Source organism: Ctenopharyngodon idella, chromosome 13 (assembly GCF_019924925.1).
Source record: "Ctenopharyngodon idella isolate HZGC_01 chromosome 13, HZGC01, whole genome shotgun sequence".
NCBI classification, from domain to species: domain Eukaryota; kingdom Metazoa; phylum Chordata; class Actinopteri; order Cypriniformes; family Xenocyprididae; genus Ctenopharyngodon; species Ctenopharyngodon idella.
The window spans coordinates 4,908,344-4,927,888 of record NC_067232.1 but is presented as its reverse complement, the minus strand read 5'-3'; the positions used below and the strand labels follow the sequence as shown (position 1 = coordinate 4,927,888).

Here is a 19,545-nt window from a genome sequence, read left to right as displayed (position 1 = left end):
TCTGAAAAAAAAAAAAAGTTTATTTAATTTGTATCTCTATAGTATTTGTTGTATTGTTTGTAATTTGTAAATTTCTTTTTATATAACAACAATTAAATATATTGGTAATTATGCCCTTTGAAGGTTATTGGACACTGTGAAATTTTTGTTCATTAAGTTTGTGACAAGCACATAAAAATTATTACTTTTTTCATTAGAGTAACAATAAAGAAGCTGTCCTACATTCATTAGTGTCACTGTGTTGTGCTTGGAAAACTGCAACATCACCAAAAAAAAAAAAAAGATAGAGAAATGAATAAATGTATAGGCATTGGTATCGGTATCGGCGAGTACCAGAAAAAAAGTATCGGTAATCGTACTCGGTCCTTAAAAAATGGTATCGGTGCATCCCTAATAATCAGTGATGCTGTCTACCCTGGGTGTGGTACGACATGACAAATTCCCGAGTAAAGTGGTGCCCTGTTGTATTTCTGATGTACTTCAAGCACTTATGCTACTTATGAAGGATAAATGGATTTACAACTGTCGCTTTGTCGCTTCCAATGTGGACAGCTTCTAGTTTTGTGGCTGCACATCCATGATGCGAATCTCCTGTTCCAGCACATCCCAAAGGTGCTCTATTGTATTCAGATCTGGTGACTGTGGAGGCCATTTGAGTATAGTGAACTCACTGTCATGTTCAAGAAACCAGTTTGTGATGATTTGAGCTTTGTGATATAGCGTGTTATTCTGCTGGAAGTGAGCTGGACATGTTCAACAACAATACTCAGGTAGGCTGTGGCATTGAAACGATGCTCAATTGGTGGCCAAGAAGAGTGTGCCAAGAAAATATCCTCCATACCATTACACCACCCTGAACCAATGATACATGGCAGGACGGATCCATGCTTTCATGTTGATTACGCCAAATTCTGACCCTACCATCTGAATGTGACAGCAGAAAGCAAGACTCATCAAGGAACGCTTTTCTTCTTCTGTTGTCCAATTTTGGGGAGCCCATGTGAATTGTAGCCTCAGTTTGCTGTTCTTATCTGACAGGAGTGGCACCCGGTGTGGTGCTGCTGTAGGCCATCTGCTTCAAGGTTTGATGTGTTGTGCATTCAGAGATGCTCTTCTGCAGACCTCGGTTTGAGTTGCCTTTGTATCAGCTTGAACCAGTCTGGCCATTCTCCTCTGACCTCTGGCATCAACAATGCATTTTAGCCCACAGAACTACTGGTCACTGGATATTTTCTCTTTTTCGGACCATTCTCTGTAAACCCTAGAGATGGTTGTCTGTGAAAATACCAGTAGATTAGCCAGGAGATCTGAAATCACCAGCCTGTCTGGCACCAACAACCATAGGGCTGCACGATTTATTGCGTTTAAATCGCACGCGATTTGGCAAAGGCTGCGATTATTTAATGCGCAGCTTGTCCGAGCTGTACGGCTCTGTGATCAGTAGTAAATGCTTTTCCATCTAAAAGCTAGAGGGCGCTCTTGCGCAGAAACTCAAAATATGCCCTGCCGCCGAAGAAGATAACATGCAATATATCACTGTAGCTGAATAAACAGAAGATTGATTAAACATCACTAATAAACATATGACTGCCTTATTCTGTGTAAGAAGCCACATCATCTCACAGATGCTCAACTGTCGTTATGTAGTGAGTTTGGAGTAAAAACATGCTATTAAATGTTGTCTTTTGTTGGACAAGATGTTAATAAATGCTTCTCATGTCTGGAAAGATGTTTGACGTGTGTTGCTTTTTCAAATGTACATTGTAAGCGACTCAAACTCACAGTGCTTTCAGTTGGATTAGCATTTGGAGCCATACTTCATCGACAAGCTGCGCATAAAAAAATAATCGCAACCTTTAAGATTTCATAATCGCACTAAGAATCACGTTTAAGTGATAGTCGCGTTTAAGTTCAATGTTATTTTTCGTATTGTGCGATAAATCTTGCAGCCCTAATATGTTACATACAAAGTCACTTAAATCACCTTTCTTCACCATTCTGATGCACCATGTCTACATGCCTAAATGCATTGAGTTTCTGCCATGTGATTGGGTGATTACTGTGATACATTAGCATTGCTTTTCAGTATTGAATAAAATGTATATTTATAATCAACTATCCACCATATTGGATATAGTTTTTTCTCTGAGCTTGTGCATTCTCCACAAAACTTTAGAAGCAAAACAAGGTCTTGGAAGGCAGCATAATTCATATAACTACCTCTAGTCTCATCCTCATCTTGCAGTTCCACTTTAATTCAGTTCCAAGTTAATTTCTGACCCTTCATTTCTTTTAACTGAAATTTCCTCTATCTATTTGTCTCTCTGATTTGTTTGTCGAGCCCAGAAGTGCAGCAGTTTGTACAAGCGGCGTAAACTCAGTAAAACACATCAGTCCCATTATTGTGAGACAACAGTGGACTGATGCTGCACCGTCCCCTTCGTACCGTTCTGGGAAATTGAAGCGATAAATTCTTTCCTCCTCAGACTCTCTCTTTCTCCATCCCTGTTTCAGTCCCTGTGATCTCTCTGTTATTTGTAGAACAAATACGATTCTTGTATGCCGCCGAGAACTTGTAGTGCTGTTGGCAGTACAGAAGCCCGAATCCCCTCCAGTCTGGTGCTGGAGTACATCAGGATCATCTGCCTCCATGTAGAGACATGAGATTTTTGCAGATCAGATAAAGAGATCAGGCTAGCCTCGGGTCAGGTTTGCTTCCTTTCCTAAATTAAAGTGCATAATACTTTTTATATAAACTGTTTTTGTTATTTAAACTTGAACAATATTTTTTTCACATATATTTATGCTTATTTATTTTTAATATACTTTCAATTTTGGGATGAAGTACGACCCAGAAAGGTTGCGTGAAATTCACCCTTTGAGAACAATCTATTTTTGGGATTATCCTGGATTGTCGTGCTTGTGGGACATCAAATTTTAACCACATGATTGAATGAAGGTCTCAGTCATACATCTCTTTTTCTCTAGAGGGTTACATTTTAATCTCTGGTTGTATGAAATAATAGCTGCCCTGTAAAAGAAGTAGTAAATAAAACAAAGATGATTGGTGTAGGTTTTGACTATTTCAGTCTTTTGACTTCAAAATTTCATTAATAATTCCATGTATGTTACTTGCCATTTCTTGGTAATTATTTTGGAAATTTACTAGCAATTTCTGAGTAAAATAGTTTCAAAAGTAGGCCCTACACCAGTTTTTTTTTTTTTTCCCTTCAGTGTGGGAAATACTCAAAAATACTTTGTAATATTTTTCTAATGACCTGGAGTACACTGCAAAACATGTTTTTTTATTTTTTATTTATTTATTTTTTTTTACCAATAAGCATGATAAGAATATTAAATATATATATATATATAGTAAAAGTGTGTTGCATGTGTGTTGGCAGGGTTCTTTGTTTTGGAACAATTTAGCCATTTAATGATAAACTTTTACCACTCAATGAAGGCATTTTTTAATCACTTCTGATGCTCTTTTATAAAATATTATTAAACTTTTTTGGATCAATTTTAATGAAGCTCAGACATTGGATGAGAATTTCTGGCATTAAATGTGGGGATGTTTTACAAGCCTATTCAGAGCTCAAATATTGCCAATGACAATTAATTTAGGCAGATGAACACATTGGCAGGTTTTCTGCTTTCTAATTTGAGTCATTTAGTTTTAAATAATGAATTTATGATGCTTAACAGCAGTCTGGTCTTGTTCAGGTACAGTATGACAGTTCTAGACTGCAGAGATAATGAACACAGATGGGAGTGATGTCATTTGTGAGCTGTGTGACACATAAGAGAAGATGATGCCATGGTTTGCAGGTTCGAATCTGGCCTTCATCATGTCCTAATGTCATTTCCCATTCTCCCTACATGATGACATAAAAACAGATTGAGAGATTCAGATCATGTGAGGACTGATGTGTTTTTTGTGCCACTGTTAGAAACACAGGGAGACTGTCTCTTTGCAGCCATCTGTGTATAGTGTAGTATATTATTATTATTATTATTATTATTTTTGTTTCTTTGCTATAAAAGTTCAGTTAATAAGGTGATTTATTAATTGACATTCATCTCGAAGAGTGGGTTTCATGACGTTTAATTTTATTTTTCTTAACAATATATGAACAAAAAAGAAATTGAGTGATTGAGGAATTTTTGTATTTGACTGTTGTTATATGAACAATATGTGCACTTTAATAATATCACTGCTTCAGTAATCACCTGCATTATAAGGTATAAGGACACTATGTTATTTTTAATGTGTGATTCTGACTGTGAAATTCATTTCTGGCTTAATGATCATTTGTTCAATCATGTGATAAAAAATGCAACATCTATGTTCATTTTCTTGAAATATCTCTTATGAAAATTTAGATGTGGCTGTTTTTATAAATGAAAGTAAATAAATAAAATTATTAGTATTTTTTAAATGAAAAAAATATATCTTAATGGTCCTAAAATATTTAATATATATATTTTAATTATTTATAAATTATTATTATTTAAATGTATAAATTATCCTTTCTTAAATGCTCAGCAGTTGCTGAGGTTAAATCAGCTGACAGGACATTTTGGCTTTCAAACGGAATCAGTGAAGGAGCTACTGTAAAGGCCTGTCATGGTACTTGAGTTATGTGTCATGCTAAGAATAGCTGTTAGTTCTTTAACCCAAAAGCAGGGAAAAGGTGATTTTTTCATGAAATGTTATTATCGATGGTAGTGTTGATCTTCTTGACATGTCAAGACGCTTCTAGCTTTGAAGTGTTCCCATGCTGACGCAAGACCACCTGCACTCCTTTTGTTTTGCTTTATTCTGTAAATGTAAGACTCACTGATCTAGACATAAACAGGAAACCCAGCAGCTTTGAATGATGCATTCTTTTGTTTGTTGTCTTTTATTCCCAGCACCCCCTGCTCTCAAGCTGTCTGTGAACGAGACGTACGTGGTGGACCCAGGCCAAGATGTCACGTTGTCGTGTGAGGTAACGGCAGGGTTTCCCACGCCTACAGTCACCTGGTCGCGGTACCCTGGGTCTCTCCCTCAGCGGTCCGTGATCCGAGGTGGGTCCCTCACTCTCTGGTCCGTCACTCCCACTGATGCCGGCATCTACAACTGCACAGCCGTCAACAATGTGGGAAACCCTGCAAGAAGAACCGTCAACCTCCTTGTGAGATGTAAGTGTGTTTGTTTGTACACTGCAATATGTGCACTGCAATTTGAATTTGAATGAAAGAAAGTAGATAGATAGATAGATAGATAGATAGATAGAAAGCAGATAGATAGATAGATAGATAGATAGATAGATAGATAGACAGACATATCAATAGATAGACATATCAATAGATAGATAGACAGATAGACAGACAGACAGTGATAAATATATAAAAAGACATAAGGGTAGGTAGATAGACAGACATATGGATAGACCGACAGACAAGCTAGGAAGATAGAAGGACATGGATAAATAGACAGACAGTCAGATAGATAGATAGATAGATAGACAGACAGACAGTCAGATAGATAGATAAGCAGACAGATAGATAGACAGACAGACAGATAGATAGATAGACAGACAGACAGACAGACAGACAGACAGATAGATAGATAGACAGACAGAGAGACAGACAGATAGATAGATAGATAGATAGATAGATAGATAGATAGACAGACAGACAGACAGACAAACAGACAGATAGATAGATAGATAGATAGATAGACAGACAGACAGACAGACAGACAGACAGACAGTCAGATAGATAGATAAACAGACAGATAGACAGACAGACAGTCGGATAGATAGATAAACAGACAGTCAGATAGATAGATAGATAGATAAATAGACAGACAGACAGACAGACAGACAGACAGATAGATAGATAGATAGATAGATAGACAGTCAGATAGATAGATAAACAGACAGTCAGATAGATAGATAGATAGATAGATAGATAGACATACAGACAGACAGACAGACAGTCAGATAGATAGATAGATAGATAGACAGTCAGATAGATAGATAAACAGACAGACAGACAGTCGGATAGATAGATAAACAGACAGTCAGATAGATAGATAAACAGACAGATAGACAGACAGACAGACAGTCAGATAGATAGACAGACAGAGAGTCAGATAGATAGATAAACAGACAGTCAGATAGATAGATTGACAGACAGACAGACAGATAGATGGATATATAGATAGATAGATAGACAGACAGTCAGATAGATAGATAAAAAGACAGACAGATAGATAGATAGATAGACAGATAGATAGATAGACAGACAGACAGACAGATAGACAGTCAGATAGATAGATAGACAGACAGATAGATAGATAGATAGATAGATAGATAGAATGAAAGACAACAAACAAAAGAATGCATCATTCAAACTCTAATTTAACTTCTTGTGGGCTGTGGCCAATTAAATTCAGATTCACACTCATGAACCGAAAAGGCGCCAATTCTTGAATTCTGAATTTTACACAACCCTGGTCTTTATTTCGATGCTTCTGTTTGGTGGCACAGAAATGACTTCACCTTTAATGGCTGAAATATTAGTTACATCTCAAGCTATCAGATTCAATTTAAGTTTACATATTCCTCAGACCGCTTGATTGACACGCATTTGAATGAGTTATGACTTCCTGTCTGTCTTGCGCTTAGCAGAAAAATTGCAGAGCCAGATTTCTTCATATGTATGCGCGGGAGTGTGTGTTTATGTGGCGTGAGCGTGAGTTAGCGGTTGAACTGTAATTAGCTCTCTTGGCAGTGTGTGATTGTGTTAAACTCCTCAAGCCGAGAGGGTGATTCAGGAACGGCTGCCATAACGCCTGCCGTTCATCAAGGCCTGGAGCTATTCTTAGCCTCTTTAATCATTTTTATTTACTCCAATTAATTTGAGAGGAATGGAAGTAATTAGCAGTAGAATCGTCTTATTTCGGAATGCGCAGGGTGCACACTGGATTCGTCTCTGTTGACGGTAATGAGCTCGCTTTGTGTCAAACGCACACGCAGGTGCCACAGACGCCTGAGCGCAGCCAATCATCCAGGTAAGGCAGCCGTCTGTTGAAATGCAGGGCGCTGAACATATGGCGCTAAAGTTTCTGTCTCCACCTGCAGGGTCGTTTTTCATACTGTCAGAGCATAAACGTGACTAAGCTGTTATAGTTATGAATTGTGCTTCAGTACTAACAAATTACAGCAGTAAGGTTCAGCTGGGTTTGTGATACTGCCTTTCAGCTCATTATTTTCATCTTTAAAAGCAGTTTACGACTGAGTCATTATTTTTATCATGCAAATTGTGCTTTTTTCACATCCACTGTTTGCGGTGAAGCAGACATCTGAGATGGTTTCACATAAATATGATGAAACTGATACTGGAAGGTAGGACTGTGTTAATATTTTTCAAACACTGGGTCTGTTCTGTCTAAATTTGAAAGGATTAAACTTCTGAAATTAGACCTTTTTAAATCGCTTCCGTACAGACTCCATTCAGTCTCTATGCAGATTTATAGTGCTAGGATTGGATGTAGTCATAACCAAAATGCTTCTTTCATCTTTCATCACGTCATCTCTTCGTTCTCTCCGTTAGCCATGAAGAACTTAACATTCCAGATCACGCCGGACTCCAACAAAGACAGCGAGAGCATACAGATGGGTCGAGACCTCAAACTTTCCTGTCACGTTGACGCCCAGCCTCAGGACAAGGTGAACTACACCTGGTACAAGAACGGAGTTCTCATCTACCCCACAGACAGTCTCATCGTGCTGCGCAGCGACCCAGACATGCCGCCCGGTACCAGCAGCCTGGAAATCGTGGACATGAAGTTCAGAGATCAGGCCACCTACAGCTGCGTAGCGAACTTCCCTGGGAGCAACGTTCCTGAACTGCGAGTAGACGTGAACATCACGCAGAGCAGCGGTGAGACAGCAATTGTTATACCAAAGACACTTTTAAGGCCTCAGAGCTTTTAAAACTCACTTGTTGTGCTCGTACTGTGAAATGGCCCTTTGATCTGGTTCCTTCTGCTTGTTGCTGATGATGTTGTTTGCTTGTTAAAATGTGATTTTCTTTGCTCACAAACATGAAAGACCCCATGAAATGGTTTGATGAGTGTTGTTTTCTTTCCAGTGTATTTCCTATTGAAACAGCATGTTGGGACAAGACATGCTGAACAAGACTATCTATCTATCTATCTATCTATCTATCTATCTATCTATCTATCTATCTATCATCGTTTGTTCATTCTTTCAGTCTACCATCTTAGCAACCGCATCTATCTATCTATCTATCTATCTATCTATCTATCTATCTATCTATCTATCTATCGTGTGTTCGTTCTTTCTGTCTACCATCTTAGCAACCTCATCTATCTATCTATCTATCTATCTATCTATCTACATCTACCTATCGTTTGTTCATTCCTTCTGTCTACCATGTTAGCAACCGCATCTTTCTATCTATCTATGAATTATGCTGAATTCTGAGCATTATGGTCAGATAGCAAGCCTAATAATTTTTGAAAATGAAAAATAAATGTGACCTCTTGTGCCATCTTTATATACATTTAAAAAAAAAAAAAAAAATCTGGCACAATGCTTTATCTGCTTCTACAAAATGTTAATATATTGCAACGTTTCAACCAATAATTGGTTGCCCATGTCTTTTATCAGATGTGTGTGTTTACTATGTGAATATAAAATCCCTTGATATTTGTTGTTCTTATTGCCAGCCGAAGACTTGTTTGGTCGAAACGTTGCAATGTATTAAAGTTTTATGGGAGCAGATAAAGCAGTGTGCTGGTTTTTACATTGTTTTTATTTATTTATTTATTTATTTATTGCCATTGATGAAAAAAGACAAAAAGAAACAACTACATATACATATATATATATATATTACATTTTAAACAATATATATATATATATATATATATATACAGTGCTCAGCGTAAATGAGTACCCCCCCTTTGAAAAGTAACATTTTAAACAATATCTCAATGAATACAAAAACAATTTCCAAAATATTGACAAGACTAAGTTTAGTATAACATCTGTTTAACATATAACATGAAAGTAAGGTTAATAATATAACTTAGATTACATATTTTTCAGTTTTACTCAAATTAGGGTGATGCAAAAATGAGTACACCCCACAACAAAAACTACTACATCTAGTACTTTGTATGGCCTCCATGATTTGTAATGACAGCACCAAGTTTTCTAGGCATGGAATGAACAAGTTGGCGACATTTTGCAACATCTATCTTTTTCCATTCTTCAAGAATGACCTCTTTTATAGACTGGATTCTGGATGGAGAGTGATGCTCAACTTGTCTCTTCAGAATTCCCCATAGCTGTTTGATTGGGTTCATATCAGGAGCCAATGAATCACTTTCACCCTGTTCTTCTTCAGAAATCCAACAGTGGCCTTAGATGTGTGTTTAGGATCATTGTCATGTTGGAAAAGTGCATGACGACCAAGGACACGGAGTGATGGGAAGGGGTTTTAACACCCTTTTATAGTCATCTGTCTGCTGGATATCTGTGTAATGAATAATTAGACTCACCTGTGGTTGAATTCTTGTTAAATTAGACAATTGTAGTCTAAAATGTAGCTTTGCTCCAGAGACTTTCAGTGGGGTGTACTCATTTTTTGCATCACCCTAATTTAAGTAAAACTGAAAATGTTGTTCTCTAAGTTATATTATTAACCTTACTTTCATGTTATAAATTAAACAGATGTTATATAAAACTTAGTCTTGTCAACATTTTGGAAATTGTTTTTGTGTTCATTTAGATATCGTTTAAAATGTTACTTTTCAAAGGGAGTGTACTCATTTATGCTGAGCACTGTATATATATATATATATATATATATAATCTCTTTTCTGTTTAACCTCTGATAGTGGGGAAAAAAACTCAACAATAAACATCATTTATTGTTTTTTTCCCTGCTATCAGAGAGGTTAAATGGGTCTGTATGCCTCATGGGTAAACTGTGATAATATTGGAATGGTCATTCTGTTGGGCTGATGGTAGTAAACTGTTGAATTCTGGGAAATTCAGATGCCCTCATGCATTTGAGTCTTCTCTGATCTGCTCTCTCTCATCTCAGCAGGAAGCTGTTTTTTCTGAGTTTCTCTTCTCTTTTTTTGTTCTTGAAGTTTCGACCTTCTCTGGAGTTACACTCTGTTTCTGACTGCAGTACCCAACATGATCAATCGTATCATCTGACACTCTCTTTATCTCTCGCGTTTATGATCTTTCTCTCCTTCTGTTTGAAGTCTGTCCATCCTATGCGGTCATTATTTTGTGTGTTTTTTCCTTTATGTGTCTTAGTGTTAATCCAGTACATTTAACACAGTAGCTACCTAAAAAAGTTGTTGATTATCTCTATTTGTAATTGATTTTTTATTGCATCACATTATTTGTCTCTTTCATGTGGTGTTTGTTGGACAGCTGGACCTGTTTAGACCCGATAGTGACATTACAATCAATCAATCAATCAATCAATCAGTCAATCAATCAATCAGTCAGTCAGTCAGTCAGTCAGTCAGTCAGTCAGTCAGTTAATCAATACATAAATTTGCCAGGAAGCACATCACAATAAAGACACCACATGTACAAGAGGTAAAATACACTATGGCAACTGAGTAGTTTATTTATTTATTTATTTATTTACAAGTGATACTATTTTTTTAAGTGTCGCTAGCCTTAATACATTTTGAGTCTATTTGAATGTTGTTTTGAATTTTTTTATACTCTATATATCTAGACTATAATGCCTATTTTATATTTTACATCTATATATAGATTTAAAATATAAAATAACTTGAATAAAATACAATTATTTAATTATTTTTAATACAATTATATAATTATTTAAAAAAGAGGTGTCATAAAATGGAATAAATTGTTTAAATTTTTTATCAATATCTGCTTAATGATGGCGTAAGAGGTTGCAAATAGAATTGTGAGCGTCATGGGTCACGGAAGCTAAATATATATAGAGAGAAGTTAGTTACAAATTTTGGTCTTTATTTTAAAAATCTGAGTATCTCATAAAACTCATATTTCGATTTACAGATCTTCTTTTTTTCCCCATTTATTAGATGTCCATTGATTTTTCTTGTACATAATAGCTATTATTTAATATAATAATATAATTACTGTTTTTAGTGTGCAGACTTCAACACAGTATTCATCCTCCAGTATTCACCCATCCATAACTGTCTCTTTTCCTTTTCCAGTCGTTCCTCCTGTTCTGAGCGTGCCAGTCGGAGGGGGTGTGGTCAATGTCAGTGAGGGTGGTACTGCAGAGCTCGTGTGTTTGGTCGATGGTAAGCCCCGCCCGCCCGTTCTTTGGTCTCGTGCCAACAAGGACCTGCCCATGCCATCGGGGGATTGGGTGGTGGAAACACGCGATGGACGTTTGCGCCTGACCAATGTGACGCGGGACATGATGGGAGCGTACCGCTGCCAAACCGCACCTTACAACGGCCTAAACATCAAACGCAGACAGGCTCAAGTGCAGCTCAACGTGGAGTGTAAGTGTTTCAAATGACTACACTGCTAAAGCTAGAAGTAGTACATTTTATTTAAATGTACAAACTATTTAAAAGTAAGTAGTGAGTAAATAGCATTTTCTGCCATGATCTGCATCAGTTACCACATTCTCAGCCTTCTGCTTTCCATTTATGGGTTGCCCTGTAAATACCCAAAATGATTGGCATCTGAATGTCTTCTGATTGGCTCAAATTTGCCTGTGCTCTGCAGTCACATTATTTTTGCAGATTACAGAGTGAAGGTCTGTCACAGAGATTTTAGGACTCTTATTTCATTGATATCTGCCAGGTGTCAGAGATATTTTTGACTGCCTTTCCATAAAATATCTTGAAGCCTTTAGGGGGAAAATGTATAACTTAAAATGTAGTTGGTGTCTGATTTTTTTAAAGATTTTTTTGAAAGGCTGTATTTATTTGATCAAAATACAGTAAAAACACCAATATTGTGAAATATTATTACAATTTCAAATAACTGCTCTCTGTTTGAATATATTTTAAAATGTAATGTATTCCTGTGATGGCAAAGCTGAATTTTCAGCAGCTATTACCATGATACCACTGTGATACATTTTTAAGGATTCTTTGATGAATAGAAAGCTCAAAAGAACAGCATTTATTTGAAATTGAAATCTTCTGTAACATTATAAATGACTTTGCTGTCACTTTTGATCGATTTAATGCATCCTTACTTATTAAAAGTATTAGTTTCTTTAAAAAAAATAAAATCTGACCCCAAACGTTTGAACGGTAGGTAGTGTAAAATGCCCAGTATTCACTATCCAGGTGGATACAATCAAGTCTTACCCTGTATATATATTTCTCCATCAAATTCTACTCAAAAATATGATTGCAGAAGTAAAATGGATTATGAACAATGTTGCATGTTTACTAAGTGAGTTAGCTTGTTTTTTTAGTCCTCCCCCTACATTGCACAGGACTAATACTACTGTGTATTAAATGTTACATTGCCAAACTGCATAGCAGTTTTAACAGTAAATGCTTAAAGAGATGAAAATTATCATTTTCCAAAAATGAAAATTCTGTCATAATTTACTCACCCTCAAGTTGTTCCAAACCTGTATTAATTTCTTCTGCTGAACACAAAAGAAGATATTTTGAAGAATGTTGGAAACCAAACAGTTGATGGTCTTGATGAGACTTCCATAGTATTTATTTATTTTTTTTCATATTATGGAAGGCAATGGGGTCCATCAACTGTTTGGTTAGCCATGTTCTTCAAAATATCTTCTTTTGTGTTCTGCAGAAGAAAGAAATTCATACAGGTTTAGAGCAACTTGAGGGTGAGTAAATTATGACAGAATTTTCATTTTTGGGAGAATTATCTCTCTTTAAGGGATTTAGAGTTAACACTTACAGGCTCTCCAGTGTGTTCATAGGAAGTCCCTCTCTAGCCTTTCTATAAGATCACAGAAGGATGTTATTTGTCAGTTGACCAGGCCATTGGACATGTCGCACAATATTTCTCAATTGACAGTTTGGACAAATCCCAGTGCATCTCAGACAGCACTCCTGTGCATGTCTGAGAAAGGACATCGGCGGTAATGAAGTCTATCGTGAAATTGTCTCAATCGATGGCGGTGATTAGATTTGATTTGGTGCCGCACATTCTAATGTGATTTTAATCTTGATTGTAATGCGATCCACTGACTGTGGATAGATTGAGTCTCCGAACGCACAACCGAACAAGCCAAAGTGACACACGTTTTCCATTAAGAGCCAATGGGCCATTATCAATGATTTTGATCCTGCTATTTTTAGGTGCCGCTTTTCGGGCCATTGGGAGTGTTAATGCGTTCAGAGTTGTCATAATGCATTATGATGCCCGCGTGGAGCGCGTTTTGTAAGTGCCAGAATAAAAAGCCTTGAATTCATTAGCGCTCTAGCTGTGCAAAACCACACAAAAGACAGACGGGCTAAACCCTGAGCCACTCAATGCACATCAGCCCTTTTCACACGAGCCATTAGCGGAGCAAAGCACTCTGTGCTCTCATAATGGATCCTGTGTTTGTGTTGCTTCAAAATGCACCATGTGATTACAGGACAATGCTGAATTTGAGTGTGTGTCGGTTCATTGCACAGGAGGGGTATCTGGTCGTGAGCATCACATAATGCAAAGAGCTTTTTGGAGCTGTGGCATAGTGGCCGGGAAAACCGGCTGCTGGTTCAGGCCATGAACCATTACCATTGTTAAGTCATGTCACCTTTATTTATATAGCACTTTATACATTACAGATTGTCTCAAAGCAGCTTCACAGTAATAACAGAATCAATGATGCAAACTTTATCAAATATGAGACAAATTCAAATTCTGCTATAAAGCAGCTCTAAAAAAGACATTAGTTTTGTTATTCAGCTCAAGTCAGTTCAGTGTTGATTCAGTTCTGTGCAATAACTGTGTAAATTTTAACTTTTTTGCTGCTATAAAAACAAATAACAAAACAGCCCGGCCCAGATGAGGAAAAGTAATGCAAAAGTAACATAACACATTACTTTCCATAAAAAGTAACTAAGTAACGTTTTAGTTTTAGTTTTTTATGGAGTAATGCAATATTGTAATGCATTACTTTTAAAAGTAACTTTCCCCAACACTGGTCAACAGTGACAAAGACCCCAAACTCCGTTAGGTGACAGAAATTGAGAAAAAAACTGAGAGAATCCAGGCTTTGTCAAATGAACGAACATGGTGTGATTTATGAATACAGGCTGCATCACAAGTCAGATTGTGGATTGTATTGTATTGTATCAAGCGCTATATAAATATAAATGCATAGAACCTAAAAATTATTCTAGGAGAACTAAGCATGCATAATATGTGTTTTGTGAATTGTAGTGCACAAAAAAAAAAAAAAAAAAATTGGTGTATTTCCACTTAGAAATTGCTAGTAAATTTTGCAAAAAAACAAAGAAATGACAAGTGACAAATTGAATTAAACGTGACATTTTTTTAATAGAAAGACTCATTTTATTTTCTACTAATCTTTGTTTTATTTACAGTTTATTACAACGCACAACTTATTTAGAAATTATTTTTACAGTAGCTGTGATTCCATCCAAATTTAACTTTTGGAATATTGCATAACAATTTTTCTAATAAATCACGGTTTCCATCCCATGTGTTCAAAAGAGCAAAATTGTCACTTCATGGGAAACTAGCACAAGATATCAGAAAATAGCAATCGGTGGTTCTTTTTTCATTCATCATAAATTACTTGCCAAAATTTAATAAACACTGTCGTGTTATCGGATGTCTGGTGTTCGCGAATGCAGTCATGTAAAACAGTTCGGGGAGGTAATTATACCAAATAATTTTGATGACAGACATTCGCTCAGGCACTTCAGAATGACCAAACCAACATTTGAGATACTGTGCAATAAAATTGGTCCGCTGGTTAGTTCAGTTATCCAGTCATATCCTCTGTTGAGGCAAAGTCATAGCTAGTTTATAAAAGACTTGTATAAATGTGTCTGCTATACTAGCAAACTTATTTCGATATCTCTTTAGTTTATTTTTATTGATCATATGCTGTTTTGTTATTCTGTGTAACAGGGTTACTTCAGTATGTCTTTTTCCATCTGGCAGACAGCGTTTAGTTAAACGAGTTTGTCTCAGGTGAGCGGAGCATGTCATTGCTCAGCCTGTGATCAATTATGATAAACGATGACAACAGATACGTGATTTATATTGTTATTAAATAGTGCAGTCAATGAATCTGCACAGCCTGTACAATCAGAGACAAAGTATAAATGTTGTGCATGTGACTTAAACACAATATATACCCAGCATATGTACCACAGAGCATGCTGTGAACAAATTGGAGAGTTCTTAGGAAGGATTTATGGCCTGAGAAACCCCAGAATGCTGTGTTGCCGCTTAAATGAGTGATAGCTTCATTAAGAGCTCGTATGAATCACCCTCTCCCCACACATCTAGTCTATCCTCACATCCTCAGTCCCTTTGTTTCTATCTTCCGTCAATATCGCTGCTGTAACGGGCCCGGCTAATGCGGAGTATTGCAGGATGGAGGCAGTTTAGAGCCCACCGCTGTGCTTCATCCCACGGCAGGTCTGATTTATGAGCCAGGTGGCTCTGCCTGTCTCTCTGGAGCTGAAGACAGGGGGATGCTGTCTAACACTCCATCCTGTCTCTCTGTGGCAGAAGAGACAGACAGCATCTGCCTGGAACTGAACCGCATTGAGAGGCTAGCTGGGTGAATCTCACAAAACATGTTAGGAACAATCTCATTCTAATTATTGTAATGAGGAGAGGGGAAAAAAACTCAGTTAGACATGACTTAAATTATAAAGCATTTGTACATCATGGAAGTATTTGTTGCATACATATTGATTTAAATAAAATATGAAAACATTACTATTTAAAATATACATTTAATTAAAAAATGTTTTTTTTATGTGAGTATTAATATTTTAATTTATTAAATTCTTTTACAATTACACATTTTTCAAACATTTAATTATTAAAAAATATTTATTATTAAAAATACATTTTTGTAATTTGTTTTCCCAATGAATTTGTGACAGTAATGAGAGTTCAATGAGGAAAAAATTAGAAAAATGTCTGGATTCACAATGGAAAACCCAATGATCTTCAGTTTTTTCATGCCAAAAAAAAAAAAAAGATTTTCATATGATTTGAATGAATTTTGGTGATGAAATATCAATACTGTACTAACCTTTTACTAACTTTAGTTCGTCAATGAGAGAAAAAATATTATATCCTTTAATGTTTCTTTATTTTCTATTCATTGATTTTATCTTCACGCTCACATTTATTAGTAGCTTTGTTTCAATTGGAATTAATTCATTCCAATTAATGAATCTGAACGTAGTATGAATGTTGAATAAAGTTATCGGGTTGATGTGCGCATTTATATGTTACAAGCTTAAATTTGAAATTGATTTTTTGAGGTGCACATACTGCACTGATATACAGTTTCCTGCTGTTTGCGCGTACTATTCTCCTAAATTGCTTCTTTTCTTTGTTTTAAAGTGCAGGCTTAATACTATTTCGTGTCTAAGTTCCAAGTCCAAGCACATGAACCATTGTGCCGTGCTTATATTTATCAAGCGGTAAAAATGCTGCTTCCGACACCCAAAACAAGGCGTCTGTGGATGAGAGTCCGAAACAAGGTCTGGTGGGATGTTGTCCTGCTCCACTTCAGATACAATGAGTGGAAGAACAATTTTAGAATGACACAACAGTCATTTATGACACTTTATTCAACATCAACAACAACAACAGCTCATTCCTCGCATCATACGTCATTACTTAGTACTATGTCTTTGCACATGCGCAGTACTTCGGTTCCAGTTTCGGTTTTCAATTCGATCAAGTGTTTACATGTCCTCTTGATCAGATTAGAAAAGGTTTAAACCAGATTTGGCCAACTCATACGTGATTACATGTGACTATTTTTATTCCGACTGTGCTACTAGTCCGATTAAATTCAGATTTTTAGGGTCCATGTAAACGCAGCCACTGTTGTTAGGTGGCTGAAGGCCATGATGTTTTGGCTACAGACATTTGTCCTCTCACATGAGACGGATGATTATAGTTTGATTATGGGAGCTGTTGTGTTGTGAAATTAAAAGAGTCTGGTGTAAACTTCATTATGGATATAGATTATTATGGAATAGAGGAGAGGAAATCACTTCTTTCTGTTATGTTTAGATAAACGCTTGTCACAAACTGCTTTGAAATGCAACACTGATGATCACCTGTCACATCAAGGGAATTTATAATGCTATATACAGTATTATTCATGGCACCTTTTGTAATGCATTTCACAACTTCACTTTTCTTCCTTTCTTGTCTGTGTTTTTCTTGCTTGCTTTCCTCACCACATTTAAATGTATAAATATCAGTACAAATAATCAGTAAAAGGAAAAGAAGGCCCAACATTATGCATAATTTCATTATGCATAATGAATGTGCATAATGCATAAGTTCATACATTACATGGGAATTGAACTCATGACCCTGGAGTTGATATTACTGTTCTACTGTATTTTCTGTCCTTTTCTATGAAGTTTGCAGAACCTCTAAGCAAAATTTGGGTCACGCCTAACACATTTTATTTCTAGAAATGAATGTTAAATAAACATCAAAACAAATATACAAAATTTATAAAAAATCAGTATGTTTTTATGCAATATGTGGGGTGCAGCCAAATACTATGTTTTTGTTGTTGACAATGAAAATGATTTAATAATTAAAAACATTTTTTTTTTACTACAAACAATTGTGCCACTTATGGAGTGTTTGGCTAGAGCACCAGCTCTCTCCCACGCTGCTTGTTTCCTTTGTCTCAAATCCAAAGCTCAAACCACAGAACCTTGTGGGAATTTTAAATAGGTTTTATTGTGATCATTTTGGCAGTGTTGAATCAGTGTGAACATGAGTCACTGAAATCAGATTTGACCCTTTCTGCTTCCTTAATACACAGACCTGGTCTTACTGTGTCTATTTGTCAGGAGACAAACAATGAAAAATGTTTGTCTTTGTTTAATCTTGTTTATTGTTTAATTTTTCATCACCATGTGATAACTTGCTCTGCTTCCGACACGACTTTCCTTTTTCAACTGACGTCACCTAGTCAATTTGAGATGCCATTCAAAACCCAATTCACTTCTGTAATCTGACATTACAAGTGAAACAGGAAAGATATTTTTTATTTTATCCATCAGGAATGGGTTGGATCGTGGGAAATGTGGATGATAATCATTTTGGGAAAGGTGCATGTTTGATGTCTATTTCACAGAGTTCTCTATTGAAGATAACCTTCTGTACAACCAACGAGTTTGTAAATCAGTCTGAAGCTAATAAGGTTTTTTTAATTATTTTGTCATTGAAATCAGTGAATTTAAGTTCATAGAGTTAATTACACACTGATGCTTTGTCACACTCTCCACACATTATTAGTTACAGTAATGCACTGTTGATGTATGCCTGAGGTGCTGCGATGCTAATTTGCAGTCGCATCACTCCATATATGCAGAGTGTCTAACCAGACCCTGGTAGACTGTAATTAGTCACTAACTCTAGCACACTATATAGATTGATTCCGTGCAATTAGCTGAGACAATGTGGACCCCTTCTTATTGATTCGGGTAGTAGCTTGCAATCTGTCATCTGAACGTCGTCGGCATGTGCGATGGATTCATGCGAAGTGTCCTGAGTGCTTTGGTGTCGTTTATGTGGGGCTTTGTTTCCAGTAAAAATCTCAAGAGTGGTCAGTTCAATTACTCTTCTTTTGCTTAAATTGATTTTAATCCTGCTAGTGAAGAAAAAATAATGCTATTTGAGAACCTTCCTCTGAAGAAATAAAGAGCGTTTTACCAAAGTGAACATCTTTAAAATTGTAATAGAATCTTTCTTGTTTGCCAAAATTTCAGCACAGCTGCCGAAAACAGATGTGATTGATGAGAAATGACTGCAAAATTATAATTGTGCACAAAATATGCAGCAAAAAAAGTAGATATAAAATGAAAAGAGAAACAAATATATGAATAATATTCTTTATCTCTCCACCAGACCCTCCTGTTGTGGATCCAGTCCTGCTGGATGTCCGTTCTCAAACATCCTCGACAGTCAATCTCCGCTGTGTGGTTCTCAAGTCCAATCCAAACCGAATAGCCAGCGCCCGCTGGTACCGTAATGGGACGCCCATCCGAACCCCTCCGGTGGACCCTCAAAGTGTCCCTCAGCTACGCTTCAAACTAGACACCTCTAATAACGGCACTTATGAGTGCAGAGTGAGCAATGGAGTCGGTACCTCAACCTGCACCTTCATTGTGTCTGGTGAGTAGTAAAAAATGTAAGTCTCTTTATGAGGGTTTCAGAACTGGTTACATGTGCTGTATCTTAAGGAAAAAACATTAAACTAAAATATAGATGAGCATTACGTGGGAGAATTGATCAT

The 19,545-nt window shown here is 36.5% G+C and overlaps 1 protein-coding gene across 2 annotated transcripts in view; it reads left to right on the top strand.

Annotated features, from left to right (window-relative positions):
* The window catches only part of LOC127525375 (MAM domain-containing glycosylphosphatidylinositol anchor protein 1), a 192,725-nt gene that overhangs the window by 116,403 nt on the left and 56,777 nt on the right, over positions 1-19,545 (top strand). For both annotated transcript variants that reach the window (XM_051917893.1, XM_051917892.1), the window contains exons 7-10: positions 4,918-5,187; positions 7,609-7,938; positions 11,270-11,566; positions 19,158-19,424. In XM_051917893.1, the coding sequence (XP_051773853.1) occupies positions 4,918-5,187; positions 7,609-7,938; positions 11,270-11,566; positions 19,158-19,424 (1,164 nt within the window). The remainder of the gene's footprint in view (positions 1-4,917; positions 5,188-7,608; positions 7,939-11,269; positions 11,567-19,157; positions 19,425-19,545) is intronic.